Here is a 25,592-nt window from a genome sequence, read left to right as displayed (position 1 = left end):
AATTTCTATGAAAAGATTTCCCACAAATTATGTTATGTATTTTCTGGTAATCAAATGAAGACATAAGACATTCATTTAATCAACCTTTTTTGTCAAGCAAAGTGCTGCACAACTGAGATTTATATGGTTAAAATTAAAACATTATTATTTTTTTATTTTTATTAAAATATTTATAAAAAAAATTATTTAAAAAAACTTTAACTTTAAATTTAAAAAAAATAAAGTTTTGATGATTTATTATCATTATTACATTGAGACGTATCTAAATTCTACTGTACAACAGTAATTTATTTGTCAAGTTAGCCAAACTTTTATTTCGACGGGTTGCCATGAATTTGAGTTTCTGTGTGTTTATGATATGACGGTAGTTTTTCTCAAATGAAACGGTAAAACGCTCCTGAAGTGACTCAGTGGCTCTGGAGATGACTTTCGTGCGTTCATGTCCTCATATGAGAGGCAGAGATGGAAACACGCGACCGTCACGCGCGATTCTGAGTGAGAGTGTGTGTGAGGTAAACCCATAGACTGTAAACCGCGCGTCTACGCATTCATTCGCACAGAGACACGCATGATTTGTATTTAAATGGTCTTTTTGCGGTTTAATATTCACAGACACTAGTCTATGTCACAATATGTGTTCTCAGGTACCGAAATTTGGTACCGATTGATTTAATGTGAATGATCGGTACTCGGTAGTACCGACGTAATTCGGTCAGTGCCCTTAAAAATGCAGAGTTCGGTACCCAACCCTAATATTGCGATATGTACATTTGCGATTTTTCGATATATTGTGCAGCCCTATTGAGCTGTATAACAATGATTTGTTTTCTGTCGATTAATGTATCCAAACAATTGCTCACCTGTCTAATAAAACACATCATATATTAAAGAGTTTGGTGTTTCCATGGTTTCTACAAAATAAAACCGGAAATCGAGGGTAACGCGGGTATGATCTCATTGATGGGCGACGCACGGACACAGTCCATGTCCTGGTTAAAATGAAACAAAAGTTTGTTGAACTTTCACCGGTTCCCGCCTCCTTCTTCCTTCCCGGGTTTCGGCACCAATGTAACAGTTCTTTGTTCTGGAAAGAAGGAGGCGGGAACCGGTGAACGTTCAACAAACTTTAATAAATAAACACAAACTGAAAGTAAAAGTGGCAGCTCCTCACGGACGACTGCCACGCACACGCATAACAAAACATAAAGAAAATACAACGTAAATCCTGGCCTGGTCCTCTCTCGTCCTTTACTTGTGTCGCTCATCCTCATATGCCTCCGGGCTCCCTCATGAGAGGAATCGAGAGGCTCCTCCCACGTCTCTCGCTCGCCCACCTCGCCACAAACAGTATTTATTTGAAATAGAAATTCAAATAGGATCATTTCCATAATGACCAACACAATCTGCCAAGAGCAGCGCACATTAGCGTCTGGTTTATGGTTTTTTTGGGCGGTACATAATGGCTCTAACACCAGTAAATTGACGAGCCCAAACCTTAGTAAATCACCTCGCATGATTCATTTAAATACTCTCCTCCCATAAACTTTGCATCTGAAAGGGAAACTCCTACAAATGCATATGCAATAATGTCAGCCCCAAAAATAACCCTGTCCATGCCTTTTCAGCGCTTTTTGTTTTTGCTGCATGTCTTTAGTAAATCCTGGCAGTAGTTTTTAACACCAAAAGAGGGTTTGTGCTGGAGCAAGCTGTTAGTAAATCTAGCCCTAAATGTCTTTACTGTCACTTTTTAATAAATTTAATGCGTCCTTGCTGAATAAAATTATTCATTTCATTAATAAAATCTTACTGACCCCAAACATTTGAATGGTTGTGTTGTGTATATATTTACACATACAGAGGCTACGAATGTGTTTGGACACATAAGACACATTTAAAAAAGGCCTGAAGTTTGTCACATTAGATACAAGAGATTGCTCTTTAATTAACAGCATGTGTACTTACAGTGTACTTACCTAAGAAAGTACTCTGTAATATAAGGTAACTACAGGGGTTAAGGTCAGGTTCAGGGTTAGTACCTAGTTATTACCCAGTTATTGTAATTACTGTAATAAGTAGTATGTACGTACATGGGAAACAGGACTGTAAAATAAAGTGCTACAATACAAAATATCAAACTAAGTGGCATCTGCAAACACTTGATGCGGTTTCAAATGACACCTGAAATCTGACCCATAGACAATAACTGATCACAAATAAATGCATACTATATAGTAGGGAAGTATTGATTTCATATGCAGCGATTGTCTTCTTTTTGATCATATTTTAAACCTAAAACTTCATTTTGTGGAATGAGTTACTGAAAATGAATTGTGTGCTTATTGTATAAGTATTGACATAGTGCATTCCACCATACTTGCTTTACCGCTATGATGACCTTATCGTTTTTCTGAAGAAAATGTTCAATAGTAAGTGTGCTCACTTCAAGGCTTTGGCTCAAACCGCTGCAGTCACACTGCGATAAAATACTGCCGGACAGTATGGAAAGATGGAATAAACAGATTAGACTGGAGTGTCACGCCCCACTGAAGACTTATTTGAGGTTTGATGTTTTCCTCAGGCCAACCAGAGTGACTGATGAAACATGTGGCGTCTGTGTTCTGGTTAGACAGCTGTCAGCACAGCCCAGCGCTCCGGATCAGCCGTCTGTGGAGGCAAACACAGCCACAGGAGAAGGTGAGCGCTGCCTGGGATTCTGGGCTATTTTATTATATCCTTGACATACTATTAGTTTTCATTAATATGTTGAATTCGTTTTTATCTTTATAGGGTTAGACTTTATTTTAAGGTGTCATTGTTACGGTGTAATTATATGTTTAAGAACTGAGTAATATTTCGTAACTACATGTACTTACTATAGAGTTAGGGTAGGATTAGGGTTTGTTTGAGGATTAGTTGCATGTAATTATGCATAATTTACTGTTATTACTATGGTAGTACATGTAACATATTTAACTAGGACATAATAAAGTGTTACCCTTTATAGTTTCAGCTTTTATTTTAACTTTAGCTAAAGTTTTAGTTATTAAATGTCTAGCTTTTATACATTATTATTTTAGTTTTAGTTATTTAAGTACATCAAGTTAAACTAAAATGAGAAAGCCATAAATGTGGCTTTGGTGACTAGCTGAAATAAAATATATTTTTAATATTTTATTTCAGTGTTTACATTTATTTTATTTCACGTAATATGTTTGTTGTTATGGTTAGCTTTAGTTAACTAGAGTTGAATAACCCTGGTGTGTTTCTGTGCTAGTTTGTTACAGCATGTTTTAAATGTTTTAATGTCTATTTTTCAAAAATATCCATTGAGTTGCTAGGGATTTTCTGTTTTGTTTTTGTTTGCTGTTTTGGTTTGCATGTCTATTCTAGATAACTTAAACATCTTTAAAACATTTTAATGTTTTATAATTTGTATTGTATCTGCAAAAGGAAGATTATACTGAACAAGATCCAGTGCTTCCACAACACAATTTGTCATGTTAGCCAAATATTTTCTTAAAAATAACACGTCCCATTAGTTAATGCATTAACAACAATACAATGAACAATACATTTATTCAAGTATTTATTACTTTTTTGACATTAGTTAATAAAATACAGCTGTTCATTGTTAGTTCATGTCAGCTCAGATCCATAAAATAATAACAAATACAATTTTTATGTTATTAAATGTTTAAATTAACATCAACTAAGATGAATAAATGCGTTAGAAGTATATTTCACTATTAACTCATGTTAACAAATGGAACCTTATTGTAAAGTGTTACCAAAATTGCATCTAATTCAAATGCATTTGTTTCAACACAAACAAAAATGGCTGTAGCATACATTTTCTTCTGCTTTATTTTTTTCCTACACAAATATCCAAAGTATCTAGGACTTGGCATGGCTTTCAGAGCTGAGGCTTCTCTCAATGTTATGGGCAAGATTAAATTTGCTCTCTTTATAGATGTTCATTTTGGCACTGTTATTTTGTGACCACTGGCGTTTTTACTGACCTTTAACCTCAAGTCTGAACTCTGTGTTTGGGTCAAGGTAGTTTTCCTTCTCCATTTGGCCTGTGAGTTGGATCACATTCCCAGAGTCAAGCCTCAGCTGATATCACAAGAGTGTGTGTGTTTGTGTAACGCGAGCCCTCGGTTCTCCAGCCACCTGTGCTTACGGTATAGAGAAGACAGTGGCCTTTGTGTTCGCAGGTCTGTATGTCTGAACACACGCTCGGCAGGGGGCGGATGGATGACAGGTGCGAATGATCCCTGGAGTTCCTCTGCGATAAAATACTGTGGGCAGTGACAACTGAGAGCAATAATGTACACTACTGGTCAAACGTTTTTGAAAGAAGTCTCTTCTGCTCACCAAGGCTGCATTTATTTGATCAAAATTAATTGAAATATTGTGAAATATTATGTTTCTATTGTGCTATTTTTGAAAATGTAATTTATTTCTGTGATCAAAGCTGAATTTTCAGCATCATTACTCCAGTCTTGAGCGTCACATGATCCTTCAGTGGGCTATTTGTGCGCTGTTTGAGATGAGGGCACGCTGCCTTTTGTAAGGCTTTAAACACGGGCAAATTATAAACTTTCGTGAAGATTCAACACTGGCCCTGATCGGGATAGTGACTGTTCCATCGACTGTCCCGAGCGTCTTTCACAAGCTCTGAAATGCACGCGTTGGCGATAATACATATGTAACGGAGGCCAGCTAGACGTTGTTGTGTGAGTAAACCTCAGTCCTCTGATCTCAAGAGACGCTCTAGCGACTGACGCTAGGGGTTGCAGCCTTTAGCCTCCTTGTTAGAGCGTCTGACTCTCATGCCGGTGGACCCGGGTTCAAGTCCCGCTTGGAGCGGGCGGTTCAAACAGGAGGGGTTACACATAGACTGACGTGTGAAAATGTGGAGAGTGTTAAAACAAATGTGCATCTTAAATATATAAATAAGGTAACGCGTTGCATCAATACATTGTATCATTAGACATTAGATTGATGTATCAATCTATATCAATGTATTGTTACACTTCTACTGATTTACTACCAAGTATGATTAAAATAAATAAGAAAAGCAAAAGTGTTCCAAAAGTGTTTTCACAACTGTTTTCAACATTGATAATACGCATAAATGTTTCTTGAGCAGCAAATCATCATATTAGAATGATTTCTGAAGGATCATGTGACACTGAAGACTGGAGTAGTCATGCTATATTCACATAGAAGTTATTTTAAATTGTAATAATATTTCACAATATTGTTGTTTTTACTGTATTTTTGATCAAATAAATGCAACCTTGGTGAGCAGAAGAGACTTCTTTCAAAAACATTAATACATCTTGATTTTCCAAACCAGTAGTGTGAATTGTAGTTTTGTGTAGCCAGGCGTTTGACTGTCAGTTTGCATCATTTTCTTTCCAAGAACTGACCCCCCCATGGTGTTGAGGTTTGGCTGGTTATTTTCGGCAGTTAACCCCTGCTGGTAAATACTGTAATTACATCATTTTGGAAGCAAAAGAAACTGTGCTAAAATCAAAACTTGACACGTTTTAAGGTTTATTTTGTTACTACTTTAATTAGCCATCAATAGGAATTATATTTCAAATGAAAAGCGTCTGGTCACAGTTTGATTTGTTTTTGCATGTGGTTTAGGGGCGAGTTTATATGAAATAGTTGATATCACAATAATAGACTGCTGTGAAAAAACAAAGCAAAAAATATAGAAATCTGCAGCTGGTTGCAACAAGCCACTAAAGTAAAGAAACCCATTCGTGATAATACCATGTGATTCTAACTAAGGTCTTTCTTAAGTTTCTTAAGTGGTTTGTTGCTGTTTACTTGCCAACAAGCACCTCAAACATTAAAGGGTAACTTCAGGGATTTAGCATTACGCTTTGTATCAGTAGAAACCCGGTAGTATGTTCGAATTATGGTACTTTTCCCTCTCATGTCCCCCTGAGACGAGAGAATTATGCATTTTATTTCTGGAAAAAATCTTTTTGGCCATAGCCTAAAGACCACAGCCAGTAGAGGGAGCTAGTCCCGCATGTTATCAACCCGCTCGACTCCGATCGGGCATTCATAATGGAGCGGTGCAGAGCAAAGTGAGTGTTTCAACTGTTCAATGAATTCCTATGAAAGTTAAGCGTCCATAGGCATGATCTGAAAATGCACCAGACTGGGCACGCGTCATGAACGACTGCCGCCCTCAGCTCTGCTCAGCTCTTCTCTCGTGATGAATGAAATCTGACCCCTGCTTCGATTGTGCCGTGACTTTCGTTCGGCTCACTCACACTTTATTGAAAAGACACGTTCAGTTTTTAATTGTTGTGTCTGTTCTCTAACTGAACGAAATGATTGTATTACTATAAAAATCGAAACGACAGTGGGGCGGTGTCATGGTGGGCAAGAGATAACCAGTGGCCGTGGTTTTGGGAGTGGCCTCGTTGGGCAGCGAAGCAAGTGCATTCTGGGAGTTGTTGTCTTTCATCCACATTAGACAAAAATACATTTTCTGTATTTTCTCAGTCTAGAAAGCACCAAATTCAAAAATAATTTCAAATTTTTACTACATAAATGAAAGACCCAATTTAAATACACATTCATCTTCCCAACGCTGAAGTGCCCCTTTAAGATTAAGTAGCTAATATTCTTATGCATTTTATCTTTTACCCCGGTTTCACAGACACAGGCTTAAGCTTAGTCCCAGATTAAAATGCATGTTTGATCTGTCTTAAAAGAAAGCAACATGCATCTTAAAATATGTCAGTGCCAGTAATGTTTTTTTTTTCTTAGGCACGTTTACATCGTTCCTAATTGAACTAAGGCCTAATCCTGGCTTAATCTAAACCCGTCTGTGAAACCAGGATTTTTTTCCTCTATTCTTAAATTTAACATTTTGATTTTTTTAGTCATAAATGACTGTTGTGATTTCTTTGATTGAAAAAAAATGAAGCCATTTCAGAACAAATATTTAAATGTCCAGATCTTGTATATATGGAATACTGTAAAAATATCCCAATATAATGTTTTTCAGCCATGTGGTCCGGTCCAGCTGTGGGACAGGGTGTCTGTTTTTAATGACCGTCTATTAGCTGCATCGCTGAGACTGATTGTTTGCGACTGAGATTGATGAATGTTTGAGTCTATCCTCACCAAACACTGAAAGTGTGGTTAAATATAAACCCTCGAGCCTCTCCCATTATCTCCATGTGGTCTAAACACCGTTTGACTAGGAGGTCAAGTAGTTCCCATAGAAGGACATACTGTGGGTCGCCGTGTGTTTTCTGAATGTACATTTATCCTTGATGTTCTGCTTCCTAAAATACACAATGCACACCCGGATCGGACCTGGTTAAGAAGAAGAGATCACCAATGCAATCTTCTTAATATCTTAATAGTAGAAGAATGTGATTAAATACAGCAAACTGCATCTTGTGACTCTCAAATGTTTCTCTTAAAAAGCCCCAGTCTAATCTACAGATTCAGATAATATCTCAAAATTGTCATGCAGTTAACTCTATTTGTTTTTATTTCTCTTAAAGATTTGTTGGGGGGAAAAGCATTTATTTAGTTAAGTCTCTTGAGCTATGAAAGAATAACCTTTTACATTTTTTTCTGAGTCTGTTTCCCTAAATACACAATACATATTCGAATCGGAAGGAAAAAAACACCAATGCAATCTCTTTAATATCTCAATTGTTAATGGATAGAAATGTGATAATTAGAGAGCAAATGCTGAAGTCTCCTGCTTCTCTGTCTCATCTGCAGTTTCTGTTTTTATTCCGCCTAAGGAATTGTAGGAGAATCATCTGAGACACTTAAATGAAGTTTCTTTAGCTATGGACGAGCAACCTTTAAGCAATATTGATTTATTTTCCTGAGTCTGTTTCCCAAAATACACATTGCACACTCAAATTGGCTCTGGCTAGGAAGGAAAAATCACCAATGCGATCCCTTTAATATCTCAATTGTTCCATAGAAATTGTAATAGTTACAGCAAACTGGGTCTTTGCTTCTCAGATTTTTCCCACTACAAAATCTCCAGTAATCTCAAACGTCTACCGTTTAAAGAAAGATCTCAAAATTGTCTTGCAACTGACTCCATTTATTTCTACTTTTCTTAAGGAATTGTTGGGGAAACATCAGACACGCTTAAATTAAACTGAACTCTATTAGCTACAGAAGAGCAGCTCAATGTGTTTCTGAGACTGTTTCCCAAAATACACAATACACACTCGGATCGGCGACCTTGGTCGAGTTGAGTCCGTCTGATATCAGGCTTCTGTCTGTGCCGGTCACTCCCACAGCAGAGAAAACTGGATTCCCAGACCGGCTCTGTGTGTGTGTGTGTGTGTGTGTGTGTGTGTGTGTGTGTGTGTGTGTGTGTGTGTGTGTGTTTTCTCAAGGCCATGTGAGGTGCTCAGAGCACTAATGTCTCTTTCTCTGCATGACGTCTGCAGACTCACATCTACTGGATCTAGAGAGGATACACACACTGAACGCTGGATGTAGAGATTAACCTTTGTGAGTAAATTCTGCTTGATATTTTAGATGAATAGTCTTATTTGATTGGTGTGATCGGATGAGTCCTGTTCAGAGATGTTTTAAAATGCACTGCATTGCTTATAAACCAGTTACCTGGCTGATGAATTGTGTATTCAGATTATTAGTAATACATTGAATGATCTATTGAATATTAGTGTCTTATTGCTGTTGTAAGCCACTCTGAGTTGCACAATTCAGCCCTTATGTTACACTTTAGAAAGGATTCTTCATTGCCTGCTACTCCCTAGAAAATATAAAAGTGTGTGTGTGTGTGTGTGTGTGTGTGTGTGTGTGTGTGTGTGTGTGTGTGTGTGTGTGTGTGTGTGTGTGTGTGTGTGTGTGTGTGTGTGTGTGTGTGTGTGTGTGTGTGTGTGTGTGTGTGTGTGTGTGTGTGTGTGTGTGTGTGTGTGTGTGTGTGTGTGTGTGTGTGTGTGTGTGTGTGTGTGTGTGTGTGTGTGTGTGTGTGTGTGTGTGTGTGTGTGTGTGTGTTGCATTTTACAAATTTAAAAGTTTGGGGTCAGTATGATTTTAATTTCTTGTTTTAAAGTCTCCAAGCTGCATTCATTTGTTAAAAAACGAATATTTTGAAATATTATTACATTTTAAAAGATTCTTTTTTTAATATATTTTAAAATGTAATGTATTCACACTATTCACTGACACACTAAAATGAAATATTTATGTTTTTGAAAGAAGTCTCTTCTGCTCACTAATGGTGCAATTATTTGATCAAAATACAGTAAAAACTGTAATATCATGAAATTTATTAATTAGCCATTTTATATGTGAATATATTGTAAAAATATAATTCATTCCTGTGGTCAAAGCTGAATTTTCAGCATCATTACTCCAGTCTTCAGTGTCACATGATCCTTCAGAAATCATTCTAAAATGAGAATTTGCTGCTTAAGAAACATTTATGATTATTATCAATGTTGAAAACAGTTAATTCTTTGATGAATAGAAAGTTCAGAGACAATGTTTATTTGAAATAGAAACCTTTTGTAACATTATGAATGTCTTTACTGTCACTTTCAATCAATTTAATGCATCCTAGCGGAATAAAAGTATTAATTTCTATAATGAACAATACTGGTAACCTCAATTTGACCAGTTCTCCTCTGAAAGGAGAGAAATAATCAACATCTTAAAGATATCTTGTGTGTGATGTTTCACTCCTATAGCCTGTGTTGTATTTAGACGTATCATTTTTGGCTGCGGGTGATTGACACCAGCAGCGAAGAGAGCTTTTAGTGTTTTTTGCCATGGAGGTCATGCAGGAAGTGTTGCAGTAAAGCGCGGGTGGCCTGCAGTGAGATCAGGGTGTCACATTCCACAGCAGGGTGAGCGTGTGTGCAGGACAGACCCGGCTGGGCTTCCCCTCCTCAGCAAACACTGATGTCAAACTGACCCGCATCAGCCTTACGAACTGTACGTCAGCGCACCCCACATCTGTCAATCACAGAGACGCTCATACCATCTCAAAATATGTCGATGCTCCAAATCGGAACGTTGAAAAATTCGAAGCATTTAAAGGCAGATGCATTCTGATTGGCCGTCAAAGTTTTTAGCATTCATCGACCGGAATAAATATTGGTCTGAAAGAAATTCCTGTGATATTGTTTCTCTGTGTCGTTATGTTGATGGTTGTGGTGTGGACTTCACTATTCTGTTAGGGTTTGATTCATTTTTATTACGTTTACATGTAGGTAAACTTAAAAGTTTATTAAATCTTTCGAATGAGACGTTAAACCGAGGTCCTGACTCTCTGTGGTCATTAAAAATCCCAGGATGTCCTTCGATAAAAAGAGTAGGGGTGTAACCCCGGCATCCTGGCCAAATTTGCCCATTGGCCCCTGTCTATCATCGCCTCCTAATCATCCCCATATATATATATATGATTGGCTTCATCACTCTGTCTCCTCTCCACCAATCAGCTGGTGTGTGGTGGGCGTTCTGGTGCAATATGGCTGCCATCGCATCATCCAGGTGGTGCTGCACATTAGTGGTGGATGAGGATGTAAAGTGCACCCCTTCTATGTAAAGTGCTTTGAGTGCCTAGAAAAGCGCTATATAAAATGTAACAAATTATAGGCATTTAGCAGATGGTTTTGTCCAAAAGAGGAGCGAAAGCTAATTTTTCAAAGAGCCAACGATATCCCTAATATACTGTACAATGGCAGGTTTATTAGACAACTAGGTTTGGAAGCAAGCTAGAGAACAGGAGAAATGCAGAGAACAACAATAATGTGTGTTTGTGTGTTTGTGTGTTTGTGTGTTTGTGTGTTTGTGTTTGTGTGTGTGTGTGTGTGTGTGTGTGTGTGTGTGTGTGTGTGTGTGTGTGTGTGTGTGTGTGTGTGTGTGTGTGTGTGTGTGTGTGTGTGTGTGTGTGTGTGTGTGTGTGTGTGTGTGTGTGTGTGTGTGAGCAGCAAATCATCGTATTAGAATGATTTCTGAAGGATCATGTGACACTGAAGACTGTAATGAGTGAAGAGAAGAGAGAAGTAATGATGCTGAAAATTCAGCTTTGATCACAGGAATGAATTATATTTTTACAATATATTCACATATAAAATGGCTAATTAATAAATTTCATGATATTACAGTTTTTACTGTATTTTTATCAAATAATTGCACCATTAGTGAGCAGAAGAGACTTCTTTCAAAAACATAAATATTTCATTTTAGTGTGTCAGCTGTTTCTCCAACAATTCCTTAAGAAAAATAGTAACAAATGTAGTTAAGTTGCATGAAAATATTGAGATTTAAAAAAAAAAACTGTACATGAGAGACATTTGGAGCTTTTCTAAGGGCGAAAATCTGAGAAGCAAAGACTCAATACATTTTTGTACTTTAGATTTTAGTGTAAAATATAGCCAGGAGTTTCATTATATTCTCCCATATGAAGTTTCTCATTCTCTTCAGAAGACGGATTAGATAAATGTCGGCAAGTAATAGTGCCAATCGCATTGAATCCTCCTACGACGTCTGAATCACAGAGTATCAGGGCAGATGTTTGGCTCGGGAGCTGTTTTGTGTGGTGGTCACGGGTTATCTGTCGCACACTTGAGTTACGATTATGGGAAAGCGAGCAGGGCTGCTGTGCCCGTCATTTGACTAATGTGTGTTGGTGGTGTTATCAGATGGCCGCCGTCACTGGGGAGGGTCTTATCTGTTTTTTAGCATCTCACCAAATGGAGTTTCTACGTTCGAAGAACATATTTTGAGATATTTTCAGCAGCCGCTTTTGAAAAACAGGAAACGCGACTGATGTTGATGGCAGATACTGTGTGTTTTTTATTCCTCATCATACCGTACCTGTCTGCACAGACACATGTTTGTTATGCTGCTGTGAGCGTCTGTAAATGAGCGGGAACATAACACAGACTGATTCTTGAGTTCTTGTTAAGCCACCCGAGAGCGAGAGAGAAAAACATCTGAGTTGATTGTGCACAGCCTTGAATTGAACAGCTTGATGTACCACAAGCAGGGATTTATAGATTAGACAGCTACTGTGTAGTGATACTTTACCTCTTAACCCAAGAGCATCTGTGCACTGCAAACACACATTTGAAAACCTGGAATTAAACTGAAATGGTCTGAGAATAATTAAGACATTACAACTTTTTGGAGCACAAAAGGAAAAATGTATATAGTTGAAAAACAGGCAATAGCTTTGTTGATTAGGCAGATGCATTCTGATTGGCTGTCAAGGTTTTCATCAGTTTGGAAAAAATATTGCTCTGAAAGTAATTCCAGTGATATTGTTTCTCTGTGTCGTTATGTTGATAGCTGTGGTGTGGACTATTCTGTTAAGCAGGGGTGTCACTAGGCCCTTTTTAGGGGGGCTTCAGCCTCAGCTTCAACTTCTGCCCAGCCCCCCTAAAAAATATGTGATGAACTCTGCTTTATAACATATGAAACTGTCTTTTAGCGGCGCCGAGCAGAGCGCACGTCAGAAGCAGAGGTGTGTGCGTTCATCTGAGCCTCATTGGTCTGTCACCTCTCGTCAAATCAATGTCAAAATATTTGAGAAAACCAATCAAATCAGAGTAGGCTAAGATTAATAATGAATGTGTGCATATTGTACATTACTATAATTCCATTTGTAGCCTTCAGTAAATAAAAAATGCTCAGCTTTTTCAGCCTGTATTAGGCATAAGATTAGTCATGAATGTGAGCATATTGGGAATTAATTTAATAAACGTAGCTTTCCTGGTAGCCTTCAGTAAATTAACATGTCTACGAAAATGATTCATAAAACATAAATATCAGTTAACCATATGTTTACTCACTTTACTCTTCACTGACGGAATGTGGAAAATGGAAAAACGATATCAGTCAAAGCTCAGCTTTAGGAGGGGAAGAGACAGGGCAAGATAAAAACAAAGAGAAAAAGAGATGTGGAGATAAGAAGAAAGACAAATAATCTACTGCCCACTCCCTTTGTTTTCAAGCTATTGTTATATCATTTTTTGGCCTTCAGAACATCTTAAAATGCACATATGTAGATCATATAAATCAAACATTTTCTTTTTGATTTCTATGAGATTAACAATTAAAGGGCACCTATTATGCAAAATCCACTTTTACATGATGTTTGAACATAAATGTGTTGACAGTGTGTGTAAACAACCACCCTATAACGATAAAAATCCACCCAGTATTTTTTTTAATCCCATAAAATCATAAGCAGTGTTTCAGAACAAGCTGTTCTCAGATTCTCTGCAGTGTGACATCCTACACTGCAAAGGCCCGCACGCAAGGTTTGTCTGACACTGCCATTTTAACATAGACCCGTAGACCTGTATGCAATCTGCCATGCACAGGAGAGATGTTTATGCTATGCCCTCTTCTGGGGCGGGGATATGCAGCTCATTTACATTTAAAGTGGTACACACCAAAACAGCGCTTTTTATAGACAGGCCTCAAAATGACATCTTCAACACGTTATAATACATTATCTGTGGGGTATTTTGTGCTGAAACTTCAGACTCATTTTGGGGACACCCAAAACCAATATGACATCTTGTAAAAAGGGGCATAATAGGTGCCCTTTAAGGGATGTACAATATGCTCATGCAGAATAAGGCATTAATATGTGCTTTATAAGTACTTATAAACAGCCAATATTCTAGTAATATGCATGTTTATAAGCAACAAGTTAATAGTGAGAATTGCACCCTAAACTAAAGTGTTACCATTTTTTTCATACCCTCACTGGGTCTGAGCCCCCCTAAAATGAAAATCCTAGAATCGCCCCTGCTGCTAGGGTTATAGTGATTTTTATTTATGCTTACATTAATTGGTTTTATCCAATTTTTTTCAAATAATTGCAGCCTTGTGACAGAAGGTGTATTTGTTTGTGTGTAATTATATATATGTGTGTGTGGGGCGCAAATTATTCTATTGTTTGTTTTATTGGAATATTTTGCTGCAACATATTCAGAAATGTTATGAATATATGTTCAACAGTTAAGGAGGACTCGATTGCTTCATTTGCAGTGAGCTCTTTAGTGATTCCTGTTTCCAGTGACTTCTCTGACTCTATTTGTTCTGGTGGATCCTCAGCAGGAGTTGTGCAATTACAACTTGATTTATTAAGTATGAAGTTATAATCACACTGTGCTGGTATGATTGAACTCTATATCAGGCTAAACAAGTCTTGACCTGCAAAGTGAAGAACCGCCCTCTAGTGGAGAATAGGATGAATTCTCATTAGACTGGATGCCTGTAGAGATACTGGCTGTGTTTATTAAAACCCTTAAATACCTCCATCAGATACCAGAGGCATTTCCCGTTGTTGTTGTTGTCGATTGTGTCGTTTTTTGTGTGTGTTTGTGTGTGTGTGTGTGTGTATGTGTGTGTATGTGTGTGTGTGTGTGTGTGTGTGTGTGTGTGTGTGTGTGTGTGTGTGTGTGTGTGTGTGTGTGCGCACATTCATGTAGTGCAATATCAATATCAGCTTTTATTATTGCTTTTACTTTTATGCATTTGGCAGACGCTTCCAAAGCAATTTACACCTACATTTGATCAGCTCATGCATTCCCTGGGAATCAAACCCAAGGCCTTGGCATTGCTTGTGCCATATTCTGTTTGAGCCACTCTTTGACATTATTCACACACACAAAAAATTGGGTTCTTCAGCGATTCTTTGGGGTGGTTGAGGTGCTATATTTCACCACTGCCATACAAAGAACCTGTTAAGCCCCTGTATAGTTCTTTAAAGGTTCTCTAACTCTCACATAGTCTCTTAGTTTAGCTGGGGAAAGGATTAAAAGAACAACATTAAAATACAGTGTTGAGAACCACATTATCTTTAGGAAATACATTTTGCCAAGGTCCCCCTGAGGAAATATTTCAAGACATTCCTCAGAAAAGCATAAAAGTGATTCAAAACAGCTTTTGCCATTGTAGTGGACCAACAGATCTAACATCTAAGGAGGAGAATGGGGTGGCTCTGGTTCTGCCTAGCACCATTTGATAAATGGTTCCCTTATGATTACAAGCCAATGAACCACTTTTAGTGCTATTTCGCACCATTTTTGTTTAGCGTGTACTCATTCTTACGTAGTTTCAAATCTGTATGCTTTTTTAAGTGTCTTCATGCGTTTCTTTAGCTCAAACAATAGAGCAAGGTCATGAGTTTGATTTCCTGGGAATGCATGAACTGATCAGATGTAGAGTTTAAATGCAATGCAAGTCGATAAAATAATCTGCCAAATGCATAAATGTTAATGCGTCTTTTTCATATAACAGCAATTCATAGTGACCATGAATGTAATAAACGTCAAAGAAACATGATAAAAGTTGATATTCTGAAGTCAAACGACAGGTTTGTGAGAGGAACAGAATCACATTTTGGACTTTTATGGTGATTTTATTGTAAGATGCTACAAACAGTTGTTGAATGGAAAAGAGCTGCGTGAAGATTGAGGGTGAACTATTGCTTAAATTGCTCATTAGATTCAAATGACAAGATTATGATGAGCTGTGGCAAATATTTACAAAACAAATATTGTCAGATGGGCTAAACCTGGACTTAAATCCTTGCAAATCTCTAAGATGTGTCACAGTGACTAGTGGTGTGTGTGTAAAGAATTCAGCTCTTCTAAATATAACGTAACATGATTACCAATACTACACTCGCTCCTCTGTGCACATAGAGTCATTTCATGTGATTGGGTTAACATGATCTCTCTCCTCACCGTGTGCTTCAGGTCTGGCAGATGTTTAGGGTGGTAATGGATGACTCTGACATGTTTGGAGATACACATTCCATCGCAGTGTACAGACATGTTCATGCTTTCCACACGCTCTGCACAGGTGTGGCACACGCAGCAAAATGTGCAAATATTCATCATTTACATTGTTTTCATGAACTTTTGTTGGTCTGCTTTCCAATCACATTGTGACTTAACTTACTCAGTATTTCAATTTAAGTGTAATTAACATGCAATGTTTTTTGGATCAAAATCCATCAAAATTGGATCATTTTTGGGGGGTAACTTAGGTTTAGATAACCTACATGATTTGATGTCAGCTCTGGTTTAGGGATTTAAGATATTTCGATAACACTTTACAGTAATGATGCACCAAAATTAAAATTTTGACTGATAACCGATAATTCTTTATATTTGAAAGCCGATAACCGATATATTGGCCGATAAATCTAAATCAACATTTTTATATGATTTTTGAGAGACTGATTACAAAAACAAAAGTCTCGCCATTAAAAGCCATGTCCCAAGCACACAATTATAATGTTTTCTTTATAATTTTATGTAACCTATATGACAGACTTGCACTGCACATGTTGCACTGAACCGTATTTTCCTTTTTGAAGTGATTTCAGTCATATTTCAAGCAATCCAAAACCATCATAGCGAACAGTGCGCATCTGAAGTGTCTCAGCTGAAGGAAAGAATACACTATTTATCGGTTTATAGGTCCAACTAACAAACATATTACAATTATGACAAGATTCAAGGGTTATATCGATCACTAAAAGAGGAACCAAAGGAAACAAACATATACAGTGGGGAGAACAAGTATTTGATACACTGCCGATTTTGCAGGTTTGCCCACTTACAAAGCATGTAGAATTTGTATCATAGGTACTCTTCCACTGTGAGTGATGGAATCGAAAACAAAAATCCAGAAAATCATATTGTATGATTTTTAAGTAATTAATTTGCATGACATAAGTATTTGATACATCAGAAATCAGAACTTAATATTTGGTACAGAAACCTTTTGCAATTACAGAGATCATACGTTTCCTGTAGTTCTTGACCAGGTTCGCACACACTGCAGCAGGGATTTTGGCCCACTCCTCCATACAGACCTTCTGCAGATCCTTCAGGTTTCTGGGCTGTTGCTGGGCAATACGGACTTTCAGCTCCCTCCAAAGATTTTCTATTGGGTTCAGGTCTGGAGACTGGCTAGGCCACTCCAAGACCTTGATTTGCTTCTTACAGAGCCACTCCTTAGTTGCCCTGGCTGTGTGTTTCGGGTCGTTGTTATGCTGAAAGACCCAGCCACGACCCATCTTCAATGCTCTAACTGAGGGAAGGAGGTTGTTGGCCAAGATCTCGCGATGGCCCCATCCATCCTCCCCTCAATACGGTGCAGTCATCCTGTCCCCTTTGCAGAAAAGCATCCCCAAAGAATGATGTTTCCACCTCCATGCTTCACGGTCGGGATGGTGTTCTTGGGGTTGTACTCATCCTTCTTCCTCCAAACACGGCGAGTGGAGTTGAGACCAAAAAGCTCTATTTTTGTCTCATCAGACCACATGACCTACTCCCATTCCTCCTCTGGATCATCCAGATGGTCATTGGCAAACTTCAGACGGGCCTGGACATGTGCTGGCTTGAGCAGGGGGACCTTGCGTGCACTGCAGGATTTTAATCCATCTTCCACATGTTTTTTTTATCTGCCATCTCTCTCTTTCTGTCGTCGCTCGGCTAATGTCCGTCCTGTGTGTCGCGTCTTTTGAATAATGACGTGAGCGCTCTCTTCTTCCCATCATTAGTAGACACGCCCCTTCCTGCTGATTGGCTACAAGTTTATTTTGGTCCTCTGCCCGAGACACTTTTATAAAGCATTTTTGAAATAACACTTACCCCACCTTTAATATATCGGCCAAATTTTCTTATCAGGCCAATAACGATAACATAAAAAAATGAACATATATCGCCTAATACCGATATGGTAGCTGATATATCGTGCATCCCTATTAATGTTAGTTATAAAAATGTTCATGTTAGTTCACAGTGCATTAACTAATGCCAACATATACAACTTTTGATTATAATAATGTATAAGTAAATGTTGAGATTGACATTAACTGAGATTAACGAATGCTTTAGACGTATTTTTCATTGTTATGCTATGCTAACTGATGTAACTAATGAAACCTCATGGTAAAGTGTTACCACTATTTCTCTGAAAATGCAGAAGAAAACTTGAAAGAGATTTAAAGGAGCTCTCACTTATGACCCTTTCAAAATCCTTATAGATGGAAACGAAAAGAAAGAATTTGATGAGAAATGTTTGAGTTCACATTGAGGTCTTCTGAGCACAGTTTGAGACATTGTTGAGATCTTTTCTGAAACTCTGGAGGAGAGACATTGTGAGATTCCTGGGGTCTTTTTCTTAACAGAAACATTTAAGACTTAAAAGAGTCTCAATTTGCTCTTCATTTAATCTCAGTGCTGTCAAGCGAAAACAACTGATAAATATAAAATATTTATTTTGATTTTCTTTCCTGTGTTAGTATTTAGATTCTCATGAGAAGCAGTTAAGACTTAAAAGTCTCCGTTTGTTCTTCATTTAATCTCACTGTCAAGGAGAATCAATCAAGATATAAGAGGTTTGTTTTGATTTACTATGTGAATATTAAGAGTCTCTATTCATTTATTACATATCAAGGAGAATCAGTCAAGATATAAAAGAGGTTTGTTTTGATTTTCTATGTGAATATTTATCTATATAGGAAATATAATGCAAAATATTGGGGATTTAAATGGGTCCTTGATTAAGATTTCACTTTTTAACTTTAGTTAGTGTGTAATGTTGCTGTTTGAGCATAAACATCTCCAAAGTTACGACGCTCAAAGTTCAAAGCAAAGGGAGATATTTTCATTTACAGAAATTGCTTTTTTAAGAACTACAACCAACGGCTGGGGACTACAACAAGCTTTTATTTTATTATGTCATAAAAGCAAGATGATAACACAAGTTATAACTGTAATTAAACTAAACTACACCTGTTCAATCTTCATGCAGCAGATATTCTCTGGCTCATCTTACAACAGTTCCCACACGAGCGATTTATAGATTATCATGACAGAATATGCTAATCAATGACTTGAAGATAGTTACTCCACATCATCTGCATAAATCCATCAACTAAACATTCAGAAACGTCCTGTCTCATTCTACATGTTGTCACTTCTTCTTGAGCCTCTCCATCATTATCCGACTCCAGTTTGAACATAAAAGGTTGAACAGTTTCGGGCATTTTCAGTCTGTGTCTGCGTGAGGTAATCTGAGCTGCTAACATGAGCTTTTGAAGCCCCGCCCTCTTCTAGAAAGGGGGCGGGAGCAGCAGCTCATTTGCATTTAAAGGGACACACACACAAAAGTGCCATGTTTTTGCTCACTTTCAAAAAGTGAAATTTTAACATGCTATAAAAATGATCCGTGGGGTACTTTGAGCTAAAACTTCACATATACACTCTGGAGACGTCAGAGACTTATTTTACATCTTGTAAAAAGGGGCATAATAGGACCCATTTAAATTTGGTAACAATTTACTTGAAGCCTTTATATATATATATATATAAAGGTATTCATAGTGCACATTCTAATACATTATCTTTTAATAAATAATAGTTCAAATAAAATGTATTATAATATGTGCAGATTACTTGTCATGTGTTTTAATGCATTATGATTTTTAAAGGTTTAACATTGAATAGATATATGTATTTATTATCCATGAAATCATGCATTACAAGGCATAATTAATGCATTAAAAATACTTGGTAACTCTTTAGTTTAAGATCCAATTCTCACTTTTAACTAGTTTCTTATTAGCATGTATTTTACTAAGATATTGGCTATTTATTAGTACTTATAAAGCACATATTAATGCCTTATTCTGCATGACCATATTCTACATCCCTTAATCCAATACCTAAACTTAACAACTACCTTACTAACTATTAATACGCAGTAATTAGGAGTTTATTGAGGTAAAAGTCATAGTTAATAGTGAAAATTGGACCCTAAACTAAAGTGTGACCAAATACTTTTATAATGCATTATAAATAAAAGCTTCAAGTGACGTGTTACATTAAATTCAAAGCAGTTTTTTGTTTGTTTTGAACCGTTCTAGTTTGTTTCAGCTCTAGTTTTTGGATTATCCGTTTCCCTGACAAGATTTAGAGTAGCTCTATTGTCGTTGAGTGACCTGAGCCACCAATGGCATGCTGATGTCTTCTTTTTTCTTTTTTCCCCTCCTTCTTTTACAAAAGCGACAGCATAAGCTGAAACCCTAGTCCATTTGTTTTGTCAGGACAAAGAGGCAGGAGAGGGGGAGGCTTTGGCCACTCTAAAGTAGGGGGTAGTAAAGGTCTGTTCCCCTGCAGGGCAGTTGTGGACGGGGGTGTTGTTGTGGTTTGTGTGCCGCTCAGATCGTGTGTGTTTTCTCAGTGCTAAAGGAAATTGCATCAGTATGCATTATCCAGCCGGGAGGAGGAGGGCCGTAGCCGAGCTCGCTGTCTGTCTCTCTCTCAAACTTCCCATTAGAGCGGAGCGACACCGGCTGACGTAGCCATGGGTGCAGCGGACCTGTCCAGCTCTGTGTCACTTATTGCATGGACTTACACTGGATTAATGAACTAACCGTATTTATTTATTTCGCGTATTTATGTTTTTTCTTCTACGTTGAGTGCGGACACTGAGCACTATGCACTCCAGAGTGAAGTCGCGGAGCTGTGATAATTACCTGAGTATAAAGGTAAGCGTGCACTGGTGCATGTTACATTTGACACCCTCCCACCACATCACAGTTATCGTCGTTATGCTTTGAAGAAGATGATTTATTGTTATTAAACTGTAAATTCAGAAAGCACTTTTCAGTTGGGATTGTGATGGTCCTATCAAACAGGAAAAAGGTCTTTCCTTAGGGAAGCTGGTTTTGTATGGAAAGTATTTTGTTTTCTAGTGATGGGAAATTTAGTTTCCTTAAAAAAAGTCAAGTCACCTTTATAGCACTTGATACAAAGCAGCTTTAAAGTAATAAACAGGAAAATAATGATGCAAACGTAATCATATATGAGACAAATTTAAATTCTGCTGTAAAGCAGCTCTAAAAAAAACAGTGTCGTTATTTAGTTTAGTTCAGAAAGCACTGACTGTTTCAACGTACATCTAGATTTATTTGTTTAGTAGATGATTTTATTGAAAGTGTCTTACAAACAAGGAAATGTCATGGGGATATATTGACATATATGATGCGTATTATTACTTTTTGGTTGTTTTTTTTAAGTTTTGACTTCTAATATGAATGCCGTTTAGGGATATATAGATCAGTGTTTTGTGGAAGGACATATGTGGAACTAGTTTGTAAGCACAGAGTTAAGGTAGTTTGAGTGTTTGACTCAACCTGGTTGGTAATGAGTGGCATTAGGACTGGGCTCTGGCTTTTGTGCAGTAATCCACACATCATGGGAGCGGCGTCTTAAATTGATCCCTCAATTAGAGCACTTTAAACTCCTCTCGTAATTACCTCTGAAACGATCATTTGCCCTGTCACAGCAGGTTTACGGTGTGTGCGAGCTGTGAGAGCCGATGCAGGATTTGTTGTGTGTGTTTGTGTGATCATGCTGTAATCGCTCATAGATTCACTATAGAACCTGTTTCAGAGCAGCTGCGTGTTGCTTTTGTCCTCCCGTGAGTCAATGCACATTCCATCTGTAGACGTCAACCTGTTCGACAGCTGCCAGTCACATCAGGTGCGGTGTTTACAGGACTCGTCGTCTTTGAAACTGATGGATTTAGCGAGAGAGGTCACTATTATGTCATTTCGGCTGATGACGTTCACATAATTGCATCTAATAATTGTAAGCTTAACACACATACACCTTGAAATGTATTCACATTGAACTTGTGATCGAATTTCCTGTCGATGTTTCCTATGATAAAGTATTTGTAAAGACATATTGCATTGTATAAAGAATAGTAAATAATAGTCATATCAATTATAATAATTCATTAATAATAATATAATAATTAAAGTAAACAATAATAAAATGATAAAAAATGATACAATGTTTAAAATAATATATTTTTTAAATAATCAAAATTACATATTTGTAAAACAATACAGTGCGTGTATATATATATATATATATATATATATATATATATATATATATATATATATATATATATATATATATATATATATATATATATATATATATATATATATATATATATATATATATATATATATATATATATATTATAGTATAATAATGATATAATAATATATATGATATAATAATATTAATTAATTATATTAATTAAAGTTAACAATAATAAAATGATATAAAATAATTGTTTTTTAAATAATCAAAAATTATATATTTATAAAACATAATAGAGAATGTGTATATATGTATATTATAGTATAATATACATATGATAGTAAATGTTATTATTCAGATATGTATTATTTATTTATTTTAATTTTGAATATTCAGAAAGACCGTATGTGTAATATTTAATATATCTATATTTACACTATAGTATAATAATGATATAATAATAGATGTTTTTATTATTATACAGATATTTATTATTTATTATAATTTTTTATATTCAGAAAGACTGTATGTGTAATATTTCATATATATGATATTTTTTAATATATGAAATATTACACATACAGTCTTTCTGAATATAGTTAACTATTTCAAGTGTAAAATAAATAAATAACTATACACTTGAAATAGTTAACCCATGGGTTATCTTGCTTAATTTTTCACATTGCTCATCATTTTTTAACATCTAATCCTGGGTATTTATAAGCTGTACATTCCTAAACCCTGGGTTAACGTCCTTAATGAAGGCTCTAGAATTGTGCATCCTCATATTATATATTGCCAACTATACTATATCAAGTTTACACTGAATAGACTGTACGGACTATAAAGGTAAGAATGAAACATTCTCTTCATTCAAATTGTCGTGTTTTAATTCAAATTGCCATTTTCCCCGTCAAACACTGTTACAGCATTCAGTGTTTTCATGACTGTCCAAAGCATTTGAATTTAAGGCACGGGATTGGTTGTCGGTTGCTAAGCATCTAGTCGAAACATCTAGACCGCATCGGTTCACAGTGTTTGGCGCGGCAAAACAGGTCAGGGTTACAAGTGTGAAACGTTCCTTTACCCTGGGTTAAAAGCGGGGTTTAGAGCAACGATAACCCAGGGTTAATATGTTTTGTTAATAGGGTTGCAAAGTTTCCAAAAAACAGGATTTTTTGGACACTTTCCAAGATTTTTTGGAAACTTTTGGAAAGTTTCTGGAAATGTTCAGCCCCTTTGCAACCGTATTTTTTAGTACCACCTGAGAGTTTTGTATCTACAAAGAGTGATGATCTAGCCAGTTCAGCATCACGTATCTCAGTCGTCAAATCTCTGCATCTGACCCGTTGTATTTTCCCCTCCTCCATAATCATGCATTTGTCACCAGACAGCTCTATAGATGCATTAAACCTGCTTTGACACCTGCATATATAGGAGGTGTGTGGCTGCGCCGCTGCTCCTCTCCCGTTTCACTCCCGCGGCGGCTTCATGCTCCACTGGAGAGCTGGTGCGCGAGGCCTTTGTCTTCCTGACCCACTAAACGCTCCCGCTGCAGAGAAGGACACAGAAAGAGAGACAGATGCCCTTCCCGTCAGACTGTCAGGAGTTCACACATGGTTCGTTTAGCGCTCTCTGCAAGGGCTGTCGTTTAGAGCTGCTCCGTTTGGCAAATCGCAGCTCCTGCTTAGTTACTGTATGTTTGCATTGCAGTAAAAGGTGGTTAAGTGGACCTCTAGTCTATCAGAGCATCAGTGGCACCGGTGAAGTCAGTGATTTGTAAAAACAACATCTTTAGAGGTCGGATCAGGGTTCCCACGCTCTTGGGAAAACCTTCAAATTGTGGTTTCCAGGCCTGGAAAAGTCATAGAAATTAGTGAAATCTTAAATGTTTCTTGGCTCGTAATCATAGGGGAACCTTTTTTAGTGCTATATAGCACCAATTTTGGTGCTTCAGTGGTTCTTCAGAGGTGCTATATAGCACCTTAGTCAAAGAACCTCTGAAGAACCACTGAAGCACCAAAATTGGTGCTATATAGCACTAAAAAAGGTTCCCCTATGATTACGAGCCAAGAACCATTTTTGGTGCCATATAGAACCTTTTTTTTTAAGAGTGTGGTTATTTTTGTAATGAATATCAGTTTTATATCTAATCATTAATCATGAATGTGTCTGTATGTGTATAATGTATTATAAATAACAAAATAATATTGCATTTTTGTATTATTGTTGTTTATTATTTACCCTGTATTAAAATGACTATTTTTACATATCCTGTAATGTAATATATATATATATATATATATATATATATATATATATATATATATATATATATATATATATATATATATATATATATATATATATATATATATATATATATATATATATATATATATATATATATATATATATATATATATATATATGTATGTATATGTGTATATATATATATATATATGTATGTATATGTGTATATGTATTTATATATATATGTATTTATATATATGTATTTATATATATATATATGTATTTATATATAAAAATTGTATATTATTTATTTATATATATACTTCAAATAACACTAATAGTAAATAAAATGATAACATTATTTTATTGCTATTTTATTTTTTATTATATATTCAAATGTTAAGGAATTAATAAAGATTTTTACACGTCCTGCCATATTTATAAAAACGATAATACATATGATCCCTGTTGTATAGTCACTTTTTGTATTTTCAAACAATTAGCATATAATGACATTGCACGGAAACTTGATATATTTCCATTTTGCAAAGAAATTGCGAATGGTACTTGTTAATACGATGCTAACATGTTCTGATTGGCTTTGTCCGAAATCGCTACCCATACTCTCATTCCCTATTCCCTACATTACTCCACTAATGAGGAAGTGAATGAAAACAAGTGAGTGAATTTGGACACTGAGTGCACCAGAAGGGCTGCCGCTTTTGCATAGTTTGTGTTTGCTGTTTAATAATTATTTGAAACTTAGCAACTCTGTCAAGGAAACTGAATAAACCTTAATTTAATACGTGTATGGTATATTAAGCTGGTTTGGAAAATAGCTGTATGGATGATTCGGCTGCAGGCGCCATCTTCTGTCAGATGCGGGAATTCATTCGCCGCATGACTCTCACAGTGCATTATGGGTATTTTCTAGCGATTGAGCGTACATCGGCTATACACTCGTTATTGCGGTGCATTGTCAGATTGAATGAGTGCACTCGATAGTGTCCACTGTAGTTTCAGACACCACTACAAATGGCTGTCCCCTACAATAGTGCCCTATTTATAGGTATGGGGGGAAGGGGGGAGATTTCGGATTCCGGATGGTTGCTTGGTGGTTGCTATGGTGTTTTGGGTGGTTGCATGTTAATTTCTTATTGTCTCAAGGGGATTTTCTTTTTTCGTAGTTTGTCGGTCTGATCTCTTCATAAAGGTAAACCGTACAAGCTGCATGATTTTTAGATGTCCACGGTGCTAATGATGTGTGTCAGTTGAAGCAGGTTGTGATCAAATCCCTGAACCTCAGTGTGAGCAGCAGTAATGCAGATCATATGTAATGGAGAACAAAAGCTAAATGCGTGTCTTAGTGTGCAGGTTCTGTGGTTGTACCTTCTGTAG

The 25,592-nt window shown here is 36.6% G+C and overlaps 1 protein-coding gene across 8 annotated transcripts in view; it reads left to right on the top strand.

The window, feature by feature from the left end:
- The first annotated feature begins 2,585 nt into the window (after positions 1 to 2,585).
- Positions 2,586 to 25,592, top strand: part of plekhg4b (pleckstrin homology domain containing, family G (with RhoGef domain) member 4B) — a 75,057-nt gene continuing 52,050 nt past the window's right edge. For 3 of the 8 annotated variants that reach the window (XM_079837710.1, XM_079837709.1, XM_079837708.1), the window contains exon 1: positions 2,586 to 2,694. In XM_079837710.1, coding sequence (XP_079693836.1) covers positions 2,596 to 2,694 — 99 coding nt within the window. In that variant the 5' untranslated portion in view covers positions 2,586 to 2,595. Of the gene's footprint in view, positions 2,695 to 8,471; positions 8,536 to 20,369; positions 20,588 to 25,592 lie in introns of those variants that run through there. The other 5 variants (XM_079837715.1, XM_079837714.1, XM_079837712.1 and 2 more) reach the window with 3 other exon arrangements.

This window comes from Gobio gobio, assembly GCF_949357685.1.
Source record: "Gobio gobio genome assembly, chromosome: 15".
Classification (NCBI taxonomy): domain Eukaryota; kingdom Metazoa; phylum Chordata; class Actinopteri; order Cypriniformes; family Gobionidae; genus Gobio; species Gobio gobio.
The sequence above is the reverse complement of the archived record's forward strand: the minus strand, read 5'-3'. Positions and strand labels throughout refer to the sequence as shown.